The following is a 27,397-nucleotide window of genomic DNA, read 5'->3' as shown; positions in this document are numbered from 1 at the left end:
TCTCCCCGAAGCCCCTCTCCCTCTCACTGTGCGTCTCACTGTAATGGTCCTTTTCTTAGGAAACGACAGTCCACCACCCTTACGGAACACCGCTACATCCACCGGCTACATTCAGCGCTGATGCATCGATCACGTCCCATATTTTCTTCGATTTCGGCAGAGGAAGTGCTTCACGGAGCGACGGTTGGTCGGAGACGTCTCCCTCATGCTCCAAACTTGAAAGAGACCCGGGAGGACCAGCAAATTTCCGACTGACAGTTTGCCCGTAGCGTGGGAGGTAGAGAGGAGCAGAAGTAGCGGCGCATATTTACCGGTCGCCTCGGCACTTACACCGAAGACCGCTTCCATGCACAACTCCTATTCATCCGCCAGTCAGAGACGTACTAAAACACAGCATAGATACACTCACCACACTTCTAGTCACGCATAAAATGTTCTTCATAAAATAACTATGTGTGGAGCGGTCTATTCCCTTTTGCCTGCATGCATGTACATTAGTAGAAGGCCTACATACACTGTCAACACACCGGTGATGCGAAGCAGGACCAGTAAACAATGGGTGGGAGGAGACCGAACTGGGACGATTTGGGGGTGAAATCCAATATGTCCAAAATGATAAATATAATTTATCACACAGCAAGCGCAACATAGGCTACCTACAGTATAGCCTAGCCAGCAGCTCCAGTACGCATCTTAAAACTTTTTTGAGCAACTTGATAAAAGCACAGTACGACACAATTCAACAAAAATGGTTACATATGAGTTGTAATAAGGCGTCATTCAAAATAGCTATCAATATCACATCCAGACCAAGTATGCTCCTAATTTTATTATAATTAACTTCCACCACCATCATGATTATTTCTCAATTTGTTCAATCTTAAACATACTGAGTTATCATATAAGCTATGACTTTAAGAATACATTTCTATTGCCACTCTACTTATTCAATCTTATACAATCTCTCAAGACACTTCCAGGTTCTCCAAGGTATTAATGACTATGTTTGCCTTAGTGAATATCTTTGTTTAGGAGGCACTTTCAGAACAGGTAATATTTTCACCAGCTACAAGTTCTTAGTTATTATAATAATTTGTCTTAAGATGGCTTATCATTCACTTTAGGCCTACCTTGTGGTTAGAATTCAGCAAAATTGCAGGTCTCCAATAAGCCTACCTTAATCTTCACAACACAATAAGACATAATTTCATGCATACTGACATAAATATTTTTCAAATTAATGTATTACTCTATCACCCCAGCAGGGTGTACAGTAGACTACAAAAACAGCAGCTTTACCCGCTCCCATTTTACCCGCTCCCATTTTACCCGCTCCCATTTTACCGTTTCGTTTGTCTTCTCTCACTCCTTTTCTTCCACGACCACTACAAAACCACGGGAGCCCTCAGGGAAGACACCATCAGGAAAGTCCAAATAAGCTACAGCAGCAACGGGCTGCAGCTAAAGTGGCAAGCTCAGCTCTCAGCTCTCAGCTCTCCCCACCCCTGTCCCTCTCTCTGTCCATCTCTCTCTCTCTCTCTCTCTCTCTCTCTCTCTCTCTCTCTCTCTCTGACTCCTTCACTCTTATGCACTGACTTTGCATGTATCTATGTCAATCTCTCTCTATATCTGCTCTTTCTCTATCTCTCTTACACTAACTCTCTATCTCTCACTTTCTCAATTTCTAACTCGCTCTCTCTCTGTCTGCATGTAGATGTGTGTCTGTATGCATGTCGCTATCTCTGTCCCTCTCTCATGCTCACTGTGCATGTGTGTAAATTCCTCTGTCTGTTTCTCTCTTATTCTCTCATTTTCTGGGTCTCTCTCTCTCTCTCTCTCTCTACCCCTCCCATCCTTTTTGCACTGCCTCACACTTTGTATTGTTGTGCATGTTGGTCTCTCTCACACACACACTTCACCTCTCTTAGTCTCTCTCTCCCTCTCCATCTCTTTCTCTCTCTCTCACACACACACACACACACATACACACAAACACTCAGACACTTCCTCACCACTCCATTTCTCCCTCTCACTCTCTCTCTCTGCATCTCTCCCTTTTCTCTCTTTTTTGCCTTCCTTCCATCTTTTCCTTTTAAAGGGAAAAATCACCCCTGAGCCCAGTAAACAAAGCCATGCCATTAAAAAGACAGCACTAAATGGTAGCCTCTTCAATCTGCCGACGCACATGAACATTTTTCATCTTCTGAGCGTCTCTCCGTGAAGAACATAATGTCTTTGGGGCTGAATCTACCTTCAATAAATAAATCAATATCCAAAAAAGAGAGTTTTTCTCTCTGCCAAATAAGAGACATCACTCGAAAGGATAATGGTTATGCATTTGGTAGTCTTGTTTGAACTCTTGCCGCAGACCCAAAAACACAGTGCTATTTTTTCTCTTTTTTTCTGTGCTACCTACTTAAGTATGCACCGCAAGAAAAGTCTGGAACGGGAGTTCAGTGAACTGATGGTATTTTAACTTTATCCTAAAAATAAACACAGCAGACTAATTCATACACATCAGTGCTTTGGCAAGCACAGATCATAAAGAGGGGTGCTATTTCTAGTGTCATTGACATTCAGCAAAAATGAAAGATAATAAAATGACTCCCCACCACCACTTTGGCAATCCCACCATTTTCTTTTCATGGTATTGTGATGCTCGATAAACAACCACAAAAACAGTCTGCTTCATCCGGCCTTAATAGCCCTGATTACAGGCTCCTGAGAGAGCCCATTTGCTTTGTAAAAAGTTAGAAACCATAACTATCAAAGCCTCTCACCTCTCCTTTATACAGCACTACTGTATAAAGTGTGAGACAGATCATAAGCAGCCCACACGTTTGGATAAAGTTTCTATCTAATTTAGAATCACACAAGAATAGGATCATCTTCATCAGCGCCAACACCACCATCAGCACCATCATCATCATGACCTCAAATTTCACAGAGCATACATTCAGCAGAATTCTTCATCATTATAATCATCAATATGAAGTCTTGTGGCACTTAAATCTATTTTTATTGACAGTCATTCATGGGTACTACTTTAATTAACATCTTCAATTTCACAGCAATCCAATGTCCTGATAATCATTACTAAAATCACTATCATAATCACTATTCACCATATTCCACCAGCCATCTCTCAGCTATGACCACCTACACTATCTTCAACATCCGCATGACTGTGCCAGAGTCCCCAAAATACCAATATCAATATCATCATGACTTGGCGTAAAACCACCACAGTGACTACTGGCTTATGCACCACTGGCAACAGCATTCATGTAACCCCCATCACACCCATTACTCATCACTATACACACACTTCATCATCATCATCATCATCATCGTCGTCATTACCATCACCATCATCCCCATCATCACCATCACTTTTAACACTCTGCTTTTGAACTCTGACACACACACACAGACACACACACACACACACACACACACACACACGCACACACACACACACACACACACACATACACACACACTTTGCAAAGCCTTGCAAAGCCAGAGTCCCGGTCTGGGCCTTTGCCTGCGGACATCAGAACAGCCCTCACCTCATTAGTGTCCCAGACACAAAACAGCCCTAATGATTAATAATAAGATACAGGGGAAGGTGGGATGTGTGGGGGAGGATGGTGTGGAAGTGTGGTGGTGGGCCAGGAGATACTGCTGCTGCTGCTGTTGTTGTTGTCCCGATCCCCAAGCCTGCTAGATGCTAGTTTTCGCTTCAAATCTCAGAAAAAAAACTGCCACCCATCACCCAAATATCATCATGCCAGGTGAGACCAAGGCATACAGCACATGGCACATTCCCATCCAACCCAGTACAGCCAGTCACTTAGGACACAAGTCAGCCCATATGAGGTCCTGAACCCCCCAAAAAGAGCATGGGTGTCATCTACGTCCAGCAGCAGAGTAGGTCACTTAGAGAGACATGAACACGCTGCACCAGCGCCAGGAAGTTACAGCGACGCACCTGTCGATGGATGAGCCGTTCCTAAGCGAGTCCGGACCGTAACCTCCAGGACCCAGTCGGACCTGAGGTCCTAACCGGCGCCCCTCAGCACCCCCTTGCTGTTGGCCGCTGTAGAACCAGGCTCCGGACTTTGTGAGGATTTCTTGTTGTTTTCGGCACAGGTTGCATACCCACATCACCTGCAAGCGAGGGAAAAAACAAGACAGACAAACTAGGTGAAACATCTCAGGTTTTGGCGTTGCTGTGCCAGGAATACGAAACATTTCCCTTCACTCCTCATTCTCCTGTTTCTCACATTAGGAATGCACCAGAGCAGATAACTGCTCAGCTTAAGTTTCTGAACTAGAAGGTGGCAGGAATCATTGCCTTATAATGGTCCCACATGTGTGTTTTGCTGTTTTATTTCATGCAATTGTAGGCAAAGCTACCGTTGTGTGTGTGCATCTGTATGATCGTGTGTATGTTGGGGGGGTCAATGGGTGTGTCTTTTAGTATGTTTACACATGTTAGAGTGTTTCTCCTGTGTGTACATGAATGTGCCTCTTCTGTATTTGTGTGTGTATGTTCATGTGTGTGTGTGTGTGTGTGTGTGTGTGTGTGTGTGTGTGTGCAGAGGGGTGGATGGGTTTGTACGTCTTTGCATGGGTTTGTGTGCTGTAAGTGGGTGTTTTTCTGAGAGCATTCAGAGTCCCACGAAGCTGGCTGCACTAAAGCACTCTCCTGCAATGAGCCCCTAGCCTCAACAGCACACAGGAGAGTGAGGAGCACAGCGAAATCAATACAGGCCACTAACCACGGCCTTGCACCGGAGAGAGGGAGAGAGAGAGAGAGAGGAGAGAGAGAGAGCAGGAGTTGCTGAGTCACCATTGTATGAAAGAATGAGTGACAGCCTGAAGAGAGGGAAAGAGAAAGCTAGAGAGAGAGAGAGAGAAAAGAGAAAGAGGGGAGAGGTGGAGGGAGAAAGGGAGAGGGAGCTTTTTACAAAAAACTAGTGGTGATTAATTCTTTATTGCTATCTTAGCAGACAATAAATGTTTACATACCGCATAGCCTATTTTCTACAAAAGAGTGATTTATTGAGGAGGAATCCTTAATATATTAGATTGCTCTCTCTTTCTCCCAGCACAAACATCTATACACACAAAATACACACAGATTTCTGTTTCTATTCGAAACAGAAATAAAGCACAAGCACTATGATACTAAAAATAAAGCTATTGTAAGTCTTTACCAATTTCGATCCTTTTCAGCGATTCCATGTGCACCGGTTTTCTATTCAATATTCAATCCTCTTCCCCCACTTAAAAGTTTAGTCCAAAATTTCGAGATCATACGTCTCAGTTTGCAGCTTTACGTTTTGTCCTTTTTTATTTTGATGGCTCTGGAAAAAATGGCTCTGCTCAGACGGAACGCAGCCTTCAGCTATTACATTCAGTGCTGAGCTTTCACTTCAGCCTCCCTGAATTCAAAGTGGGCCTGCCACGGGGGAGAGAGCCGGGAGCCGGAGATAACGGCGCGCCCCCATACGGAAACGCATTAACCGTTGCGATGCATAATCTTGTCATCGCCGTTGTCTTAATTAGAAAATGCAGGCTATATTTAATTTCAAAAACGCGCGATGGACATTTAACATATAACAGCAGGTTGCTTCGATTTATTTACACGTGAGGTTAATTACTCTACGCATGGTTGATCAAATGTTTTAGATTATAAATAATAGGCTGTTTCACTAAGGTAAAAATCACATCAGAAATGTACTGAATATATGTCACAAAGGTTAGAGAAGAAAATAATGTAAAGACAGACATTAACTCAAAATCACGATATTCTGAGCTATGCAGTGGGTCTATTCCTTGATTACCTACAGAAAGCTCACCTGAACTAAAGCGATTCGCAATAACGAGATGGTGAAACTTGCCGAGAACAGGCATAAGGAGACATATGTAGCATGATGTAGGCTAAATTGTAATTGTGACATTGTTATTACCCTAAATATTGTATAAATACAGTGAAAGATAGATTTCCTACCCATTATCGTTGGCTCAGTCACCCTGCCCGCGCAGGGACAGTGAGGCGATTGTGCGCAAAGAAAATCCACTTTCAGCGCCACGAACAGTTCAAGTCCAGAAAAGACAATATCGTTGTTTCGTTCGCTTTTATAGAAAGGTCCATGTTGCCCCCGCCCAACTACATATCAAAACAGACTTCATGCGTCAGTGAATAATCTAAATGTATAAGGAACTCCACTCAACTCTGAAGGTGAAAGGCTGAACATCCCAAGTCCGTTTTTATGCGGCACTCGCTGCCAAAGAAGAAAAAATATCATAAGTAGGGCGAACGGCAGAATGCATTCAGCAGAATTCCGTTTCTAGTTATGTCTACATTATTTATGGATGCTGCTAGGATCAAGCAACGAAGGCTGAATCCGCTTCATTACGAATGCAGATCGTCCCCAGTGGCACCACAATGTTCAGCAGCAACGCGCAAAAAAAGAAAAACACGCACACGAGACTAGAGCGAGAGCTTTCACAGACGAGGCCAAAAAAAAAAATTGGTACCCTACAGGGCTTACGGAGAGGGGAAATCTATTTATAGCACAGGTAATTTCGGAGCATGTCTTCACCAAATTGCACCTGAATTAAGACAGCTGTTACCCAACCATGTGGGTAAACTGAATGTTTGATATTTATCTGCATTTTAGATTTTAAATTTTCAATATCTGGCATAGTTGTTTCAAGTACTGAAACACAATAATCAAGATCAAGAACTATACCTCTGTGTGTGTGTGTGTGTGTGTGTGTGTGTGTGTGTGTGTGTGTGCGCGTCAGAGAGAGAATGAGTGAGAGAGAGAATGCGTGATGACCTAGGCAGATGAGAGAGAGAGAGAGAGAGAGAGAGAGAGAGAGAGAGAGAGAGAGAGAGAGAGGGACCGATGCGTGTGAGTGCTCCATGACGTCACCCGCTGAGTGCTGAAAAAGAATCTGGTCACCCGGCACTGCTGGGGCAACCCAATCCAAGCTCCCAGCAGACACCACGGGCCATTCAGACCGCAACCAGACACATTGGCCCCCGTCCTCCCCATCGCCACGGCAACCAACCCTCCCTCGCCTCCAGGTGCATCCTGGGACGGTCTTTACATCAGGCCAAGCGGAGGATGGTGGTGGTGAGGGGGGGGGGGCTCAACTAATGAGTCAGCAGACAGTCAAATGAAAGGTAAAAAGTGCCTTCACTGTCCCCGATTAACAAACTCATTGCCCTTGTGGTCCAGTGGACTTGGACTTAATCCCCCATGGCAGCAGGCACTGAAGATATCTGGAACATCTGGAGAAGATGAGAAAATCTAGCGCCTGCCTTATCTCACAGATGTGTCCTCCATCCCTTTGCATCGCGTCCTAACCGGACACTATGTGTTTATGTGTGTGATGCATCCTCTGAATTATTCATGGAGGTTGAATTGCAGATTAGTCACTGATTAACCATTGACCAAAGGTAAAGTTCTCCTACACATTAATCTGCATATTCATACAGACAAACAAACAAACCACGAATGCGACTGGATATCTGTACATTACTCAGATTATGAATTTGCTATTGTCTCATCTCTGTTTTGATTCATTCCTTTTTGGTTTTAGAAAATGTTCACTATCGTCTAGAGTGTCTTTGCGGTTGTAGTAGACATGAGCTCATTCCAGAATTGACACCTGACACAGCGGATTCCGGGGACGTAGCACATCGCTTTAGGCAATAACGTAGTGAGTTCACATATCAAGACGCATCAGCTGACGTTTAACCACTGACATAGTATGTGTAGCTGGTATCCTGTTTCAGTCTGATGGTGGTGATGATGCTCTATTTTAACAAAGAACAAACTTAAAATCATAAAAAAAGACTACTAGACTACTAGATAGGAGACGAGTAGAAAAAGAGGTTGCTAACCACTTTGTCCTTCTGTGGCAAGTCCATGCAAGCAAGACAGCAGCAGAGATGATGGGTGTGAGAAATGGATAGATGCAGAAAGAGTGAGAAATAGAGGGAAAGGAAGAGAGGAAGAAAGAACATGTAAAATGGAAAAAGACAGACAGAATAAGCACAGGAGACAGAGACAGACAGCAGCAGCAAAAAGACATTCAGATAGAGACAAAACAAGGGGAAAGAGTCATGACATTAGTGGTGACACATATTGCTTTTAACTTGGAAGGCATCTTTTGCAATAATGAATCGTTTCCTGATATATACTGCCTCTAGTGGCAGAGAGAACTTATGCAACACTACATATCATATAGCTAATATCCCAAGCAAAAGAATAATTCAGCAGGACTGTCCAATATACATTTAGGTGTAGCATTGAACAAGCCACCTAGAATTCTAATAAGTCACATTAATAACCAGCACACACACGTAATAGATTAATTCTATTGAGGCCACTTGTCTTTAGGCGGCTGCTCCAGCATCCTAGCAAGCACTTCCTGTCTTCCTGGCTGAGAGACGCCTGGCAAGTTCCTGAATACACTGTGTTCCCTTCCCTTCCCTTCCTCAAAAGCTGCCGGCACTGCTGCACTGTAGGGCTGCAGCTCACAGCAGCTGGATGCTAGCGACCTCTTGTGGTTCTTTAATGCCTTCAGCTGATCTTTCAGTTGACTGATAAAACACCTCAATAGCTTGTCATTTCAAAAAATGTCTTATATACAGTGCATATTAACATTTTGAATTAAATTATCATTCCAAGCATACCTTCATAGGCATAAGTGCAAATAAGACTTTGAATGGTTCTGGCAGTGAATGTTGTGATGTATTTATAGCCTACTGTAAGTGTATCTATGTCAGTGTGCATGCATGTATGTATTAATGTATACATTTTATATTCTTGATATTGTGTAGTATGTATTTGTATGTACACATCTACTGTATGTCCATCCTTGTCTACTGTCTACATAACTGCACTGCTAGACTGGGACTCAGCCATGCAGAAGGGAATTGGGGAGTTGGGGTTCTGGGTACCTTGTTGGAACGCAGAGACACTCGTCCTCCACAGCGGGCGCAGAACTTGGTTTGGCAATAAGAACAGACGTGGCCGCAGCCGTCGGCGAACTTGGTTTTGTGGCAGATGCCGCAGGTGGGCGAGTCACTCTTCTGCTCCGTCGTGGATTTGGCCTCCTCCCCGATCTTCTTCACCTGGTCCTTGTACATCTCAAACTGCTGGTGCAACTTCCTATGGGGGGGGGGGGGGATACAGAGCGAGCATGAGGGTTTAGCAGAGGTGACATGGGGCTAATTGAGGGACCCCCTTGGTATAAACTGGTCAATGAAAATGAATTAACTTTCCACATACTACTGCATTGCAGTCACACCAAAAAGTGATCTTATTTAAGAATTAATACTATTGTCTTTCGTAGAGCTATCATGTTTTCGTTCTGCACCTTGTGTTGTGATGTTTTGGTGGTTATTCATTCAGACATGGAAAGAAACTTGCATTGCCTCTGTCCTACCCTACTGATGTCTCTTTCATTAATACAACCATGTGAAGGTCTACATTTTGTGCATATTCGAACAACTCTGAATCCCTTTTTAGTTATTTTAGAGAGTTGGTTTGACTATTTTCGGTGACTGTATCCTACAATAGACCTGACTGCCAGCGATGTGACCTATTCATATTCTCACTTCAGAGAAATAGAACATCACAGCAGTTTTTCTTTTCCTTACAATATCTTTCATCAGCTAAAAAGAAGCACGCAATCTACAGGACAATCTTCATTGTCTTAGTTATCATGTGTGAAACACTTCAATTATTTTCTATATTGCAGCATCATACATTTTTGTACCCAGGAGGATATGTATGTTATTAAGTGGTATGTCTCCAGAACATCTACAAATGGCGATACAATGATGATGATGGTACTTCCTGTATCTGGATGATATCACAATTAGTAGTCCTACAAATGGAGGAGTCTAAAAGATTAGTCCTCTTCTTAATATGTTCTTTAGACAATGTTAATAGTAGGGCCCACAGCCGCAATGTGTTAGCACTTTTAATATAGCATACAAGATTGGTGGGTAGTGCACACATCTGTTATTAACATCTTCAGCACATAGTAGTTGTGGGTAGGGCCTCTCAATCAATAGCTATTGCCAAGAACTGCATGGTCATCAGGACCTCATTGATCCCAGTGGGCATTTCTCATTGTTTTTGAAACCCATGCAGGAAGGGTGAAATATGGGGGGCAGACCCTGTTTTACATCACTTGCAGGTTGTTCAGTCCAGAAAATCAATGTTGATCCTGTCAGAAATGTCTGATGTTTTTCTGCATGAATATCCTATGTCATGCTTTTAAGAGGTGAGCACATTTGCACAGCTTTGGTGTAGAGGACCCTTCTCCCTGTGTCCCTGAAGTCCATCACCAGATACATTGGAGTATGGTCTTGCAGATGTCCACGTTAAAGAACAGCAGGATCTCTAGAACACTACGGTGCTTCTAAGACTAATTCCTCAGACTCATCGCTAGAAAGAGTAGGCTACAACACAAACAAAATGTGAACTTGGGCAAATACTTACGCAACACCTAAATCAATTGGAGATGGGGTTGACCTGGTAAAAAAGGCATATTGCAGACAAGCTCCTTAAAATGATAGTCAAATGATAAACAACGTACCTATAAAAGGCGTTTTGTGATACTAAATCAAACTTATCAAGTTACTTTGAATAAACTATCATGTAGATATGTATCCAATATAGGCCGTATCCAATATAGCACAAGATCAGACACTTACTTATTAACAACTACTACTCTCTATCTACTCTCTAACACTCTGAGAATGTCTTTGCGACAAGCCACAACCTACATACACACACCTATGCACTACTCACTCACACATGGGTTTCCTCGACATCTACAGTACACAAAACCAACCACAAGGGGGACCTGGTATCTGTAGAACGCAGTCTATCACACTGACCAGAGTGATAAAGCAGATAGACAGTCTAACACTACACACAACTGCTATGGCTGTACAGCACCAACAGTACAGTATCTGCAGATACACTATCACAAAAAATCAAAGTGATAAGAATTTGGAAGTAAACCTATTCATAGTATCGTGAGTAAAAGGCAAAACAGTCTTGTTTTTTTGGAAGAATCTGAGGTCACTAGGTCAGTAGACTACAGCGCTAAAAGAGTCAGGAGTTTGACTCTCAGGCTGGGAGTCGGTGGATCCTGAGGTTGGCCATGTATACTGATCCCAGGTCAGTTCTATGCAGTCTTTCCTACATCCAGATTGAATCGTTTTGCCATTTTGTAGTTTGTAGTAACAGTAGGGTTGATACTTGTTAATGTTAAGATAAGGTTTGACTGGCGGTAAGCTGTTACACATCATAAACCAAAGTCCTGAAACTGATCTGGGATCTGTGTCCATGGACAGCTTCATCCCAGGGTGCGCGTTCCCTGCGCCTCCACCACATCCCCTCTTCGCCATACTTACGACTTGCGTTCCTCCTCGCTGGTAGACTTCGACTGGGGCTGCGGCTGCAGGACGTTATTTACCAGCTCAGTGATCCCACTAAAGGGGTTCCATCTGTTCGAACAAGGCACAGCCACGTCAAGCCACGAACAAAACTGCAGGAGAAACGCTCTCCTCCTTTTCTTCATCCTCCTCTTCCACCCCTTTCTCTCTCTTACTCTCTCTCGCTCTCTCTCTTTCTCTTTCTCTCTTTCTCCATTCTTTCGCTCTCTCTCAATGAGCACAACCTACAGTATGCAATTCCATTCTATTCTTAGTTCATTCACTCCATGAAGAAAAAAGACAGCAGCACTGTGGCGGTGTTGAGATAGAACAGTCCAAGATGGAGGAAGGATCATCAGCAAGTAGTAAAAGGGCATGGAGATTGCTAGTATGCGTTGGAAAAAGCACTCTGGGGGTCTGTTAGTGATGAGACCATACAGGCTGCAAAGGACAGGAAGTGTGCAGAGAAGGGAGAGTGATGGAACCATTTAGGACTACAAAAATTTGTACCAAAAGGGAGGGAGAAGAAATGCCGCCAGATAGGAAAGCCTGAGCATTACTGTAGGATTGAGCTGTTCTAGCTGGAAGGGTCAGGGCTACTGCAATTACATTTACAGCATCCCCCTTATATCATTAGGGATAGAAAGATAGAAAAGCCAAGAAAAATACAAGACATAACGGCACCATTGGAGAAAGCAAAGGGTAAAGCAGAGAAAGTAATGGAGAAGGCAAAGGAACTGCAAATTCTGATCTAGAACACCCGATTATTTCCCAAGATCTAAAACTCAGAACACTTGTAGCTATGGGCCTTAATTTCATTAATGGACAATATGCAAAGTCGGGCAATGAGCAAAAGTAAACTGTAGCTAATCTAACAGCCAGGTAAAATAATTTTGCTAATTTAATATCATAAAGACCATCAAGGAGGTCAGTCCAACACTTCAACACACCAATGTGGGAGACTCTTTGCACATTGCCCGACTCTACTTGTTGCCCATGTGACGGCGTCAATGGAATCAGGCCTCTGTATCTCTCTACATTATAGAAAAGGAGCCAAAGGGAGGAAGGAAGCTCTACTGTGAAGCAGGAGGTACAGCAGTATTGAGTGACAGAGAGCAGTGTCAAAGCCCAGGTTCTGCTAAGTTTACTTACTGAGATGGCTGAGGCTTTGGTTCTTCTTTCTCCCTAGAAAGACACGGGTCACACACAGCTCAGCACAACACAGATGGGTGACAGAACAAAGGACCACACAGTAACACATAACACTGGTGCTGCATTAAATAAAATGACACTCACAACATGGGCTATATCTGGACTTGGGATAAGCCACAGGGGCTTTTATTTATTCATGAGCCGTTATGAATAATGAAGTGTTTCATTATGAAATTTGTTGATTCACAAATATTAAATTCCAAAGTCCAAAAATGGCCCTCTATAATGGAATGAAAATGATAAAGGAGAGGATAACAGCATGGCAATGTAAAACACACAAAGTAACGACAATTCAATTTCTAAAATGAATACACATGACATGATTAATGAATAATTGAATGATGACATGACACATTGTTTTCATGATGACTTACAGATCAGGGAAGAAAAGATCTAAAGGCGTTTCCTGATTACATTATGTTCTGAGTCATCTCCCCCAGTGAGAGACAACAAATTAACTACGTATATGAATATTCAGGGTGAGCCATACAGCACTCCCTCTGCCTCTCTGTTCGATAGACAGAGAAATCAATTCCATAGGATCCTTCATGTCATACACCTCCACTGCGTGAAAAAGGGAGTGGATTGTGTGCACAGTGGAGGTTTAGATGGTGCCACCACCACCGGTCTGGACACAGCACACAGGGCCATTTGTGGTCCTGTAGCAAAAGGAACCCAAACACCTACAAACGTTCTAATGCATTCCTAATTTTGGTGGGGAAATAAATCTGGGGGTACCCAACTCCATCAGGATCTGATGAACATACAGGGCCTAAAATGGGGAGTGTATTTCCGGAGCCATCTGCTTTAGGAAGAGGGTTTGCTATGAGGCAACTAATTAGCTTCCACTAGGTTAGCACCATCAGGGTTCCGAATGGGACAGGACCTCTTTCTTTAACAGAGAAAGCAGGGAGGGAGGGAGTGTCACATCCGTGACAGGAAGTTGGTGTCTGAGTGACAGCGAGTAGCACCCAAGCCCAGGGAATTCTGGGAGTCACTGGGAGTCTCTGCTGTGTCTACTTACTGAGGTGGTTGAGGCTTTGGTTCTTCGCCCTCCCTACAAAGACAGGTTTGGAGCTCAGCACCACACACATAGAGCAGTACATCATAGGAAATTGAAAAGCTACCAGAGATTGTGACTGTCAATGTTTTTGTAAATGTTTTTAAAAGGGCTTACTACTCATAGAGTCAATGATATGACATATGACTGTTGAGCATATTTAAACTGCACCAGTGGAAATCTATATCACAGTATATCACTTGCTTCGCCTGATTACAATGACTAGACATAGTAACACAGCTATACAATTAGACAACACAGCTTTTGTTTGGTAAGACTACCAAACAGACTAGAAGGGTATTGCACATAATATTGCAGTCTATTGCACAGACCTACATGAGGAGAGTGGCGCTTTTACTCTTTAATCCACATCACTACCACCACCACCACCACCACCACCACCGAGCTCTATGAGGGTTTTGAGTCAAATGGGACCTCTAGGCAACACAGAGAGCAGAGGGGAACTACAGTAGTTGCAGGGCGTTGTCTGAAGTGACAGCTACAAGCATCAAAGCCCAGGGCATTCTGAGAGTTGCTGCTCTTTACTTACTGAGGTGTCTGGGGCTTTGGTTCTTCTGTTTCCCTATAAAGACAGGTTTGCAGCTTAGCACCATACTGACAGCAAAACAGTGAATAAGGGTTACATTATGCTAAAATAACCTAAAAGCTGAGGAAATGTCCACATGACCTCCTCAGTTTTTTCTCCAGACTTGTATCATGTAAACCCATACACCAGATACGGGCACAGGCCAACACTAAAAGTTAAGAAAAACATGAAGTATGGTTCATCTTAATCAACTCCTTCTTTCAAGCTTGTAGTGGAATCTTCCAATACACTAAGCTGAGATTGGGACAAACCTTGATACTTCAAAAACCTACAGTGCTACAGTGAGTGCATTGAGTGCAAAATTCATATGTGTGTACCTTAACTCAAACTATCATCAATTTGTTATATTTTGGTATTTATATACGGGTATAACTTTGCGCCCATATTTGAAGCACAGATACAAATCTGAAGAAAAACTGAGGGGGTCATGTGGAGACTTCTAGGTCAGTGTTTTTCAACCTTTTTTGTGCCACGGCACACTTTTGACACATAAAATGTCCCACGGCACACTAACATCCTGTGTGAAGAAAAAATAAACATACCATAGCCTATTATGGCTTTTATGCAAGACCTGCTCAATAAAACAAGCGCCCTCTGTTTCATTTGTAGGTGACTATATCTAATTTAATTGTTGTTATGAACTGGATATGTGATGATTCTGTGAATACTGGATATTGGGGCCCCCGTTGTACAATGCCTGCATACCACAAATAGTGCAATCATACAATCAATGAGGGCATGTGGTTAAAAATTTGATGCAACAATTGCTTTTCTGGACCAGTGCAGTGTTTCCCACAGAATTACATTTTATTTGTGGTGGAAGGTTTGCAGAATTAACTTGAATGCAACAGTTTTTAACAAATTTCCGCAGCGTGGTTATGATGCTAACCAGATTTAAGCACAATTTAGTACAACCTGGAAAATCATTGTGTGGTGGTCAATGTTGATATTGTGGTGGGCCGCCACAAATAAGTCAATGTATGGGAAACACTGCAGTGAGTGACATTTGGGTAATTTTCTGCGGCACACCTGATGATCTCTCACGGCACACTAGTGTGCCCCGGCACAGTGGTTGAAAAACACTGTTCTAGGTGATCTGGCACGGAATGACCCATAAAAGAGAGAGCTGCCAATCATCGCTCGCTCAGTAGAAAGACAGCAGATGTAGGTGAACTGGCCTTTAAAGACATTGGGTGTGTGCACACTGAATATTTTTACTACAGTATTTATGCATTTGAAAAGATTCAATTGTCTATCACTCTCCTCTCTCCTTTCAGCGTAATAACTGAACACAGAAGCCACAGATGACGTAAGTTTTACTGGTAGCTCTGCCTGGCAACATAAAAAAAAGAATCGACTGAGAAGAGATGTAGTCAAGAACCCTCAGATCCTCTCGCTTTCCTAAATCAAATTCACATCAAAGCGCAGTGGGGCAAAGACAAAACCACAAATGACAGCGGCGAAGGCACCCTATTCACGTCAAAGCCATCACATTTAACAAGCGAAAAGAGGGCAGCACTGCAAACTGATTGTTTGGATTGTACAGATTTAACATTGAGACAACAAGCACAGACAGTCAATGGTAGAGGCGCTAAGAATAATCTACAAGCATGTGTGAAAGAGAGCGTGTGTGTGCGTGTGTGTGTGTGAGAGGATGAGTGAAAGCTACGAGAGCCAATGAGAGCTAGTTACTATAATCAACAATCCTGTTACACAATGATGCCCTTAGACTTAAACACCACTCAACAGGCTGCCTTATTTGTACCGGCCACTCTGGGATCAGAAGCACAGTATGGACATGTGCTTGACCATATTGCTAAGTGTGGTCATTCAGCACTGCAGTGAGGTTAACATTTGCTTGTGTCCATTGTCAGGCTTCATATTTTACCTGCTTAGATACCTAGCATGGGAGTACTATACAGTCCCAGAATGCATCACAGTCAACTGTGTTTCATCTTTCAAGCTTGAAATAGAGGTGTGAAATCAATGGGCGGTCAATGTGCTGGATCAGGTGTCTTGACGTTTAGGCCGCTGTAGTGGTGAAGTTTAAAAGCCACAGCGAGCAGTGTTAGATGTACTCAACGGAGGATTAAGCCACTCTGAATAGCCATTCAGCTCTGTCTATTCAGCTGACTGGACCCCGCTCTCACCTAAACCGCAAAGGGCAAAGATCAGAGGAGGGCGGAGTCCGAGCCACGCGGCTTCGGAGTATGTGTAGGAAGAGGAAGTGATGCCGAAAGTCAAACAGAACGGTTCCTGAACTTGAAGCAGACGTCAGTGACACTCTAGAGACCTTGTGCTGTGTACAGAATGACGGATTTCAAAGGAGTTTCCGGTTTTCTCATTTTTATTGAATGATAAAAGGTATGACAAACACTGAACAAAGCAGCAAGGACACCAAGTAAAGTGATGGACTGTGTCATGCTCACACTCTTGCAAGCATGCGTGCACACACAGATACACACACACACAGACGCAAACACACACAGACACACACATACACACACACACACACACACACACACACACACACACACACACACACACACACACACACACACACACACACACACACACACACACACACAGAGAGGCACCTTCCTAAAAACACAAATGCACAAATAAAACACACACATAACTGCACACATCAGCACGTCATACATTCGATCAATATCTGAAAGGCACACATATACTCCACATAGATATCAGCTTCCCAGCTGAAAAGCGCAGACATTTGGTCGAGCTTTGGAAGCTGCCTGGCATCGTGAGCAAGGGATTTGGGCAGAACCACCAAACGGAATTAATATGGATCCAGAAGCTTCTGTCTGTTAGCAGAGAGAGCCACTTAAACCCACAGGAGCTTAGGACCCATTCTGGCCCATTGCTCCCATATTTGCAGAGAGGAGAGCAAAGCGAAGACGAGAAGAAGAGGAGAAGGAGGAGGGCCAGGGTGAGGAAGGCTTTGCCAGGACCCGATAGTTTCCTTTGAGCTAATTTCCATGCTGTGGAATACTCCTTTGTGTGCAGCATCACTAGCAGGTGTATTTTCAATGTTCCTTCCAACAGCCAAATTACCATATTACTTGGTCTTGTGATTGATTCATGCCATAACATGTCATCTCCCAACACAAGACTGTCTATGGCATAGACTGTCCAGAGACAGTATGTCCATAGACATTGACCTTTGTAACTCTACTCAGGGCTACATAGGGCTAGTAAAACACTTGACCATACAAGAGGTGTCCTTTTACAATACCACTGACTGCGGCCTGTGTGTTGTGAGGCTAGCAGAGACTCACAGCAATCATGTATACATCATGTATACATATCATCGTGATCATCAACACACATGGGTCTTGTAAAAACTGCTGGGCTTGTCAGCCTCGGCCTTTCGTGCGATTCCAGCAGAGAGAGAGAGAGAGAGAGAGAGAGGGAGAGAGAGAGGGAGAGAGGACTCCTCCTCTGGCACTTGTGTTCTCTGGGCTACTCACGCCACACAGGCTCTTCCTCGAGCTCCATAGCCTGGACAGTATGTCATGCGTATGATTACATAACCAAGAGACATGGAGGCAATATAGGGGGGGGGGGGGGGGGCAGGGTAGGGGGGTGGATGTAGAGGGAGGAGGAGAGTTGTGGATGCATGGAGGGGGTTGTAGGAAGGAGGGAAGGGAAGGAAGAAACCCAGGAGGCCTGTGGCTCATCCAGAGGACAAACCTGTGCATGAGGCAGTGGCCCTGATGTTCCACCTGCTCTGCGGAGCGAGAGAGTGGGAAGTCTTCCTCGTGGAAGAAGCCACCAGGGAGTGGAACAATCCCTCCAGCACCTCTCCGTCTCTCACCTCACCTCTAAAACTGGAAGGCATCTGCTGTGGTCTTCCTGTCACAGCCTCAGAGATCTTACAGTCGTTTCTGAGTTAAAGCTGATTCTCAAACAGCCTTTGCTTTCACATACTGTACATTGCTTTGCTTTTACATGGCAGTTGCTATGCACATCAGCTCCAGCAGCTGCACTGTATGTGGCAAAGGTCCACTGTTCCCCAGGAACCTGAGGTCTTCCCTGTAAGATGCATGTGACCACGAGTGTGATGGAGGAGGGGGGGGGGGGGGGTCTTTTCTTACATAGATTTGCAGTCAGGGAAGATAAATATGCAGACAGCATCTTTTGATGTCACTCATTGACTGTAGTGAAATACTTTTCATATTTGACAGAGAGCTATTGGGCTCTTAATGACTGGTACCATCTGACTACAGAGCACTGGTGTCTTTTGCTAACCTATACTAGACTGAATCTTTCAAAGCATATTCCTCAATCAACACACAGTTAAAACAGACACAGAAAGTAACTGCAGTTACAAATGTCAATAGAATCGTTCATACCATGAGCAAAATTAAATGCACAGCGTTTGACATGTCATGAGTTTGGGCAGAAATGTCCTTGAATGTAATACGGTGCAGCATAACTCGGAGTAATCAGAGATGGGAGTACCCACTACCCAGGCCGAGTCCAAGTGTGCGAATCTGACTGGGCCTTCAGGTCCCATGAGCAGAGGCTCCACTGAGCACCAGTTAAGAGCAGCCAAGCCACTGGGCTAATAGGATCTGCTGCTCTAATTAGGTTCAAGAGGGCTCCCAAAAAGAAAAGACAGACTGTTGACTCGCCTTGCTGGGACTCCTGAAGTGGCATACAACAGAACGTAAAATCAGAGATAAAGAGAGAGAGAGAGAGAGAGAGAGAGAGAGAGAGAGAGAGAGAGAGAGAGACTGAGAGAGACATGACAGACATGGAGAGATTAATTCTGCTCTGATTTGACTTGGCATGGCTGTGAATCTGCCAGTGCCTTAAAGTTGCATATGAACTGATGTCTCTGACAAATGATTCCCCATGTAAACAAAACTGAAAACAAGGTGAAAGCAGGTGGGGTTGTGTGTCTGGTTGAGGAATTTGACATGCGTGTTTTCAATTTTTGGAAATGCAACATGCATTTTTTTTAGTCTCACCAAGCCGATCAAGCCAAGTGTGGCCTTACAGCGCTTAAAACATTTCTGTGTTTTCAGAAAAGCCTGCTCTTCAACCACAACAACAAATAGTCATTGACCTAAGAGGCTGCCTGGCACGACTGGCATCTGTGTATGTGAGGGGTGGTGGTGGTGGTAAGGCCATGCCCAGAAGTGCCCTCCCCAGACATCTCCATCACAGCGCCATCCCTGCTGATCCTCCACCAGATCCTTATCCTCACCGCCAGACACACAAAGCTATCGGGCAGTGCCCTCATGCCGAGGGCAGACAGGTCATTATGGTCATTTACCAACAACACAATGAACAATCACTATTGGGGTAATGTAATTTTAGTCACAATTTTATATTTTTTTCATTTTAATTTTAGCTGATTCTGATTCTTATTCTGATTCTGACCAGACAAAAAGAAGTAATCTAACAGAAGTTAAAATACAGTCAATTTTAATAAAGTCTTTTGGCTGAAATCAACATGCTTTTACTTTTAAGTCTTCAAAGGCAACTGAAAATCTGAATTTTTATTTCACAATCCTGTTCTAATCAGTGTGTGTGTGTGTTTGTTCCTCAGGCCTTCGCTGGGACTCTGGGCTCTCCTGTTTCACTAAGCAGCATACGGCACAGTACCAGGGAGGCCACTTTACCCAGTCCAGCATGGACATGTGAACTTGCCAAGTGTGTGCTGTATGAATGGGCAGTTACCAGGGCAGCCAGGGCCGCTGACCCCTGCCGTGCCAACAGAAGGCCCCAGAAAAAAAAACGGCGCTCCACCTGCCGCGGGCCCCAGCACAAACACAACCTCGGTTCCATTCTATTTTCAATAAGCCACGGTATCCAGTCGAGACCGGGCAAGATGGGCACCGCTGCCATGCCAAAATCACAGCCGGGCCTCTGGTGGCTGGCACCTCAGATAACCGTGTCACTGCGTGCGACCGAAAGAGAGGCCCGCACTGAGCCAGGAGGGGAGGGAGAAAGTGTAGCACATATGAGGTAGTGAGTAGTGCTCAGGCACATTACACAGGGTGGCATGGACACACAGGGGACACAGATTTGGTCATACAGCAAGGATGCTTTACCCCACTGCTGTAGCAAATCAGAGAGAGATTCTTTTATTCAATGTAAAAACCTAGATATTACTGAGCCAAAAGTCCCACCTTCATAACAAATCTTTCTGGAAACCACAGCTCTCCTTAGAATATAACAACAGATGTATGCATGTACAGCACTCTGCAGCACTGAGAGAGCATATGATTCCATAATTCTAAGATGTCACTATGTATCGCTTTGGTTTTAATGTAATGTAATGTAGTTTCAAAGAAGCAGTGGTGTCCACCAGTCTATATGTAGAGTCATCCTGTATTTAAGTTGGTATTCCCAGTTCATGGAGTTTCTGTCAAAGAAATGCAACAACTGCATTGCATACAGGTAAACCACACCGGCTTGCACACACAGAGGCGTGTAAACACTTAGTAATGTGGTAAATGAAGAGGTCACAAGCCAGCGCTCTCCAGGAACGGTGCTATCTTCCACTACACAGTCACTGTGACTGGACAAGCCACTGACTGGCACATGCAACAGGTGTTGTATTGCAAGGAGCCTCTCTCTTGCTCTCACAACCTGGCCATAGTATCGAGTGCCAGAGCCAACACTGAGTGCACTGGCCAAAGTGACCTAACCGGACACTGATCCAGTGTGTTTACTGTGGGCTAAAAAAGGGAACTTCAGTACACTTCATGGAAAAAGTAGCATAGGTCTACCATTCAACAGGAAACACCCGGCATGTTTGTGAGAGTTTGTAAAAGAGACAGAGAGAGATAGAGAGAGAGGGTGAAAGAGGAAGATTTCCATGTTTCCATCCAAACTGTATTGTCTCTACATCTGGCACCTTGGACCCCAATATTAGCAGTAACGGGGAGGGGGGTGGAGGGGCTTGTTATTTATTGCCTGGCACTCTGCGAAAGTGCTTTCTTCTTTACAGGCGTGCGGCGTGAAATGAAAGCGGTGCGGAGTCACGGCTGCCACGCTCAAGATGGGAGATGTCCTTGATAAGAGGGAGGAGGGAAGAAGAGGAGGAGGAAGAAAAAACAGGGAAAAAAACGTTAAAAACTGGAGGAGTGCGACTTGCTCGCTGGCTGAGGGTGAGAAACATGACGGATAGTCCCCCCCGGGAGGTCTAACACCAAGCGGGCGGAGCGCAGGAGGCCTCGCGTGCTTCATAATGCGACGGCTGTCACGTAGCTCAAATCAAAGTGATAGCAACCCCAGTGTTGCTCATTCACACCTGTGACATTCGCCAACTGTTCTAGTGAGAATGGATGCGATGAGGTTGGAGACGTGATGAGACAGAGCTGAACCTGTGCGTGTGTGCGCGTGTGTGTGTGTTTGTGTGTGTGTGTGTGTGTGTGTGTGTGTGTGTGTGTATGTGTGTGTGTGTGTGTGTATGGGTGTTCACTTCGGAGATAAACAAGTTGTTGCCTCGCCGGGCACACACCATATTAGGCAGCCGGAGAAGCATTGTGTAACAGCCAAGAATTGCACTGGCCTTTCATAACCACGGAGTCCGACAACGTGGTTGTTTTGAGCGCGAGAAAAAAAAGAGGCACCCAAACATCGGCGCTGACATATGTACGGCAACAGTGCTGACCAGGTAAAAAAACAAAACAAAACAAAACAAAACAAAACAAAAGCCTGCTTTGCGGCAGAAGACGCCTCACTTCAGTCTGGTCCGAGTGACATCAGAAGCCTGGCCGGTCCACGTAAAGTTTCAGATGGAGGAGTGACAGGCTGGCTCATGAAAAGTGACATTGCTGTCAGTGGCCTCGGCCCCGGAGTGTGTCTGTGCGTGTATGTGTGTGTGTGTGATTTTAAAGGCTCCAGCGGGAGAGAAAACAAACACACACACACACACACACACACACACACACACAAACACCTGTCAAACACACTCCATTCCCACGACAGAAGAACTGCCCAGTGCAAGCCAAGTGCAGCCAGCGAAGTATGGCACCGCAACTAAAATGGTGTAATTAATCATAAGAAGGGAGATCCAGCTTGCATATTGTAACAGTAGCCGTCGGGGAAAGCCCATCACACAGGAAGTGGGCCAGTGGTTTCCCTCTCTTTGGCACGAGGGCCATGACATATCAGATCAAATCTCATCACACCCACAGCGATTGGGGCCATGAAAACAATTATGGTGGAAGACACATATACACTAGACTGGCTGCCTCAGAGACCTCACATATTGCCCTATATTAAGGGGTTCAAACAAAATAACCTGAATTTGTGTGGTCCATGCATACTGTTGGTGGGGTTCTTTTATCCTTCCCAGGTATAAACTGCTGTAGGACAGACAAACAAACACTCAAACAAACACACACACACGCACACACACACACACACACACACACACACACACACACAAAGACACACACACACAGACGCTGTCACTGATGATAAAATGTGCACGTAACATGTAGCATTATTGCTCCCAGGTGCCGTGGCCCCTGCATGTTCCCCCTGGCTCTCGCTAGTGACGCGAGGCTAATGAGGTGATCCATAAAGAGTGTCAGGCATTCTGCAGCTCGCCACCTCCCACTCTCACCACTGGCCTGGCCGGCTGGCTGGTGTGACCAGCAGGCTCCCACAGGCCACAGCACACACACTGATCAGAACAGCTCCCAACAGCAACCCTGAACCACTAGGGGCCACATTCACAATATCAACAAAATATAACGGATATGAGCAATTCGGACAGAGGAGCACTGGGAGGTTCAACAAATAGCCTACTGTAGGAATGGTTACATTGGGACTGTGAGAAAGCAAAATAGCCTGACTCAGGAACAGTTTGTGTAGGACCGCAGTAAAATCAAACAGGATGGGGTACAGTAAATGCAGGGTACTCCTATTATACTCAGGATGAGACACCCACTAGCAGATTCCAGTTTGATGTAATTCATATCACAGTAGTGTAGTGTAACCTACAAACACGCTACAACGATCAAAGCCTTTGTCCACATACTAAACAAAACTGGTGCACCATCATGCCATGATTTGAAATCTAATGCTGAAATGGCAGAATGCTGAAAAATGCCTTGGCTGATCTCACTCCGTTCAGCAACAATGTTCATTGACTACAATAAATCTCCGACTGACACAAATTCAGTAGATAATAATGAAAATAACAGGCATAATTTCACAAATCGTAAAGTGTCTCAGAGTTTGACAACAGGACAGCGAGAGACAACCTAAGTCAGCCTGTTTGTGACGGCTCATCTCCAGAAGGTGGCTTATGTCATACATGTACTGCATAGCACCAAAAACAGCTATTGCAGGTGGCTGGTGAGTCAGAGCTTTTCTTCTTTTCCCCCAACCAGAAAAACCAGCCAGCTCCCAAGAAATTACCTCAGCAGCAAAATCCCTGTAGGCAGTTCTTTTCAGGCAGTAAAGATTCACCACTAAACGTTGGTCCCTTGTAAAGGCATAGTCATGCCATAGTGATGCAAGCTATGAGCTCATCTTCCCATCAACTACAATGTAACAACAGGCATAAATATTTGCATCAACCTTGAAAACATATAACTTCTATACGATCTTAACATCTTTACAGCGTGGCTTCTAATCTATGTACTTTCCTGCATGATCATGACAGTGCTAAGTGTGCATTCCCTGAATGGTGCTGTGGATAAAAGAACCTGTTAAATGGCTAACGTTAATGTAAATATTAAGGGCGTGGGTTGCTAGGATAGGACTGGCAGTGCAGGTAACGTGGCGATGAGTTTGTTCACCTGTCTGCTGCCGCTTTCATTAAAAGCAGGCATCCCGGCACATCATGTTCTGCCACCTTTCCCTGATTCTCTCTCTCTCTCACACACACACACACACACACACACACACATCTGCTCGGAGTGTCTGCGCCGCGCTGCCTGCCACTTTATACCGCTGCTGCCAGATAGACCGCCATCACACTGACAAGCAGGTGGCAGGGAAGTTTTAAAGCCGCAGACAAACTTGTTTTCACAAGATGGGTGTAAACAACTACAAAAACCCACCCACCCCCACTTACTGCCTTTTTGTTCAAGACAGTACAACAAATACAAAGACGGCAGCTGGGTGGAGGGGGAAGGATAGGGATGCGGATGGGGAATGGGTGGTTTACATGTTTTGTCGTGCCACCTTGAAAGGATGATAGACAGACCTCAAATCTCAGATCTCAAAACTCCCAGGAAAAACAACTGCCCTTTAGCTTAAGTGTGATTCCCAACAAGGGCAGACACTTTTAGCTACCATGACCTTTGCTGTAGGACTAGCCCTGTGTGCTATGCTTCCTGCACAGTCCAATTCACCATGTAAAACAGATGCACATTCACTCTATGGCTCTGCCTGAGACTATATGGTTTCCGACGTCAACTGTCCACAAGAAAAGCTATGAGGAGTTTAGGTCAAAGAAAATGATTGACAACGAGGGCCCATGTTATAGGCTGTTTGCTTGTAACGTGGAATGAGCTTTGATAATATTTGGAAATGTCAGTTCTAATGTCAGTAGCTTATTCTTCTACCAGACAAAACGACTGAAAAAGCTCTATCTATTAGTTAGTCTTTATCACTGCGATACTGATAGCAGAGTCACCCAAGCTAAAACTCGCTCAGACGGCCAATAGGCTACTGTGACAGCCGGCTGCTGTCGTGGTAAAATGAATAGTAAGCTATGCTATGACAAATACAGCCAAATTAAGTCAGGTGAATATAACTTTGAATTTACGATACGTTAGTAGCATTAGAGCTAATCAGTAAACCGCTGCCTGCCACACATCCATTCCTGACATCGCTGACAGCTCTAATGTGAAGTGACCGACGGCTGCGAAATCTATCTCCACCTTAACATTCTGACGGACAGCGTCGTGGTCCTGAAAACACAGTAGTGTGCAGCGCGCGAAACAGCTAAACCTCCGTGTAATTCGCGTGATAAACCATGAATGAGGAATATATCTTAATGTTAAGCCTAAAGGTAGAGATGAAATGAAAGATGTCTGTCTTCTGTTCAAAGTGCATTTCGTCTGACTGGGGGTTAAACGTCTTTAATCTGTGATAAAAGGCGGTTGACGGGATTTTTAGCCGAAGATGGCGCCCGTAGCTAACCCAACCCAAAGGCGACAGAGCTAGGCCCGCGCGGAACGGCTGTCAGCTGGCACGGGAATTGCCCCTATAGTAACAGACAATACTATCGCAGCACCATTTGTAAATGCACTGCCGACTTATCAAGAGAAGCGGTAAAATCCACCGAGGCGCTTTGTCATTCAATGAAACGCCCACGCCTCCGTGTTAAGTTTAGGCAGGATATTTTGCTCAGCTCACTCAACAATAATATTGACAGCCCACGTAAGCACTGATATTGACTTATCAGTGACAATTATGCTTGAAATAACACCGGTGTATAATGGACACCATTTAAAGATATGAGCACATTGAAATGCAGCTACCAATTTCAGCACCACACTGCAGCACGGACGATTCTCAGCCCCACACAGTGCTTAGCTGCTTGCTAGCCCTGTCTGCTCTATTCAACAATTGAGGCAATTGAGGGCGCTTACTTCAACATAGACTGCTCTTTCTCATCTTCTTTTTTCTGTCGATCCATGACAGAGAGGATGATCTTTCTTTCCTCCTCTGTCAGATGGCTTAGGTCCGGCATGTCCGGCTGGGCATCCGCCGCAGGAGGAGCGGTCGGGCCGCCCCGGGGCCCGACTGGAGCAGACATCTTTAGATGGAATTGCTAAAAATTAAGCATAAATACTTATATTCTTAGCTAGTTCTATAGTGTTAACACATATATATGCATTACCCTATCTGAGCAGGCTATTCAAGCAAGAACACATGCATCATGGTCCAAACAACTTCATAAGGTTATGCTGTCAGCATACGGTCTCCACCACTATCATTTAGTGTTCTCTGAATGCAATAAAACCTGTACAGTTTAAATGCTTTATAGCGTTCACCTTCAATGTCCACAATGCGTGTAGCCATTGTATTTTAACGTTATCACTTCTATTGGCAGAAGCCAATATGCATCCGACTGATAAGCCTGATGTATAGTTTCTTAAATCTACATGATCATACACCGACATATCGTAGTAGTCCAGTGCTGTAGATAGGCTGCAGCAGGCGGTAAACGTTGCTAAGCGGCTGCTGAGATGTTGTCTGCGATTCTTAGCACGGCTTCAGGGGGGGAAATACATCCCATCAAGACAACGGGATATAAGGTGCTGAAAGCCAAAAGCTCCCTTGTTTCATGCACAAACCGCTGGGTGCCTTACAATGACACAACTCAACAGCCATCCATTCGAATGGGTTCAGAGGGAGTAGAGATCAAATTCTTGCCTTTTATTTCGCAGTCATGATAAATCCAGTCTAACCCATAGCTGGTCCTTCTAGGGAGAGGTCAGCCGCATCTTCAAACGCAGGGCCCTCGTTCCCTTCTGGCGGTTGTTTGCGTCCTCTTGCCTCTCTCGCTCCCCCTGGTTCTCTCCTGGTGGATAATTCTTGGAGATTTCTTGAATGCTAAAAAATGGATGCAATAGGGTAAAAGCCCGATAGGATGGATGGGCGGAGCAACGATCTTGCGTAGAACAAAGATCAGCTGCTCCCAGCGGGAGGGGGCGGAAGTAACCGGTGCTGTGGCACGTTCATTGACAGAAGGTAGCCTATCGGCAGCATTTTCAAAACATGAACTGGATTATATCTTTGCCTATCGCTATTCAAACATAGTATAAGCAACATTATCCAGGTCCTCATGAATAATTTGCTGATTAGGCTACCAACTTTATAAAGATAGCAATGGACTTATAAAACATCCGAACCTATCGAGCAACAGGTCTAAAAACGACCCTGGAGATGCACTGTTGCAAAGAGCCGAATTAGGCTACTATATCGATTTCAATGTGAAAACTTCTTTTCTGAGATTTCTGAAATAACAAAATACTCCGACCCCTGATAATGATGGTATAATTTTAGTGGGACTATA

At 44.5% G+C, this 27,397-nt stretch overlaps 1 protein-coding gene across 1 annotated transcript; it reads right to left on the bottom strand.

Moving 5' to 3' along the window:
* Positions 1-361: 361 nt before the first annotated feature.
* Positions 362-26,134, bottom strand: LOC143140815 (regulating synaptic membrane exocytosis protein 2-like). Its single transcript, XM_076301929.1, has 7 exons — positions 25,968-26,134; positions 12,641-12,673; positions 11,468-11,560; positions 8,993-9,203; positions 7,931-7,942; positions 3,995-4,173; positions 362-383 (listed from the first exon to the last, which is right to left on the bottom strand). The coding sequence occupies exons 1-7, from the start codon at positions 26,132-26,134 to the stop codon at positions 362-364; spliced, it is 717 nt and encodes a 238-aa protein (XP_076158044.1).
* Between the last annotated feature and the right edge of the window lie 1,263 nt (positions 26,135-27,397).

The sequence above is a fragment of the Alosa pseudoharengus genome, unplaced genomic scaffold (genome assembly GCF_046254945.1).
Source record: "Alosa pseudoharengus isolate Yale_2024_CS ecotype anadromous, Long Island Sound unplaced genomic scaffold, YU_APseudo_1.1 YU_APseudo_1.1_scf_23, whole genome shotgun sequence".
Lineage (NCBI taxonomy): Eukaryota > Metazoa > Chordata > Actinopteri > Clupeiformes > Clupeidae > Alosa > Alosa pseudoharengus.
This window is presented reverse-complemented; position numbering and strand designations above follow the sequence as displayed.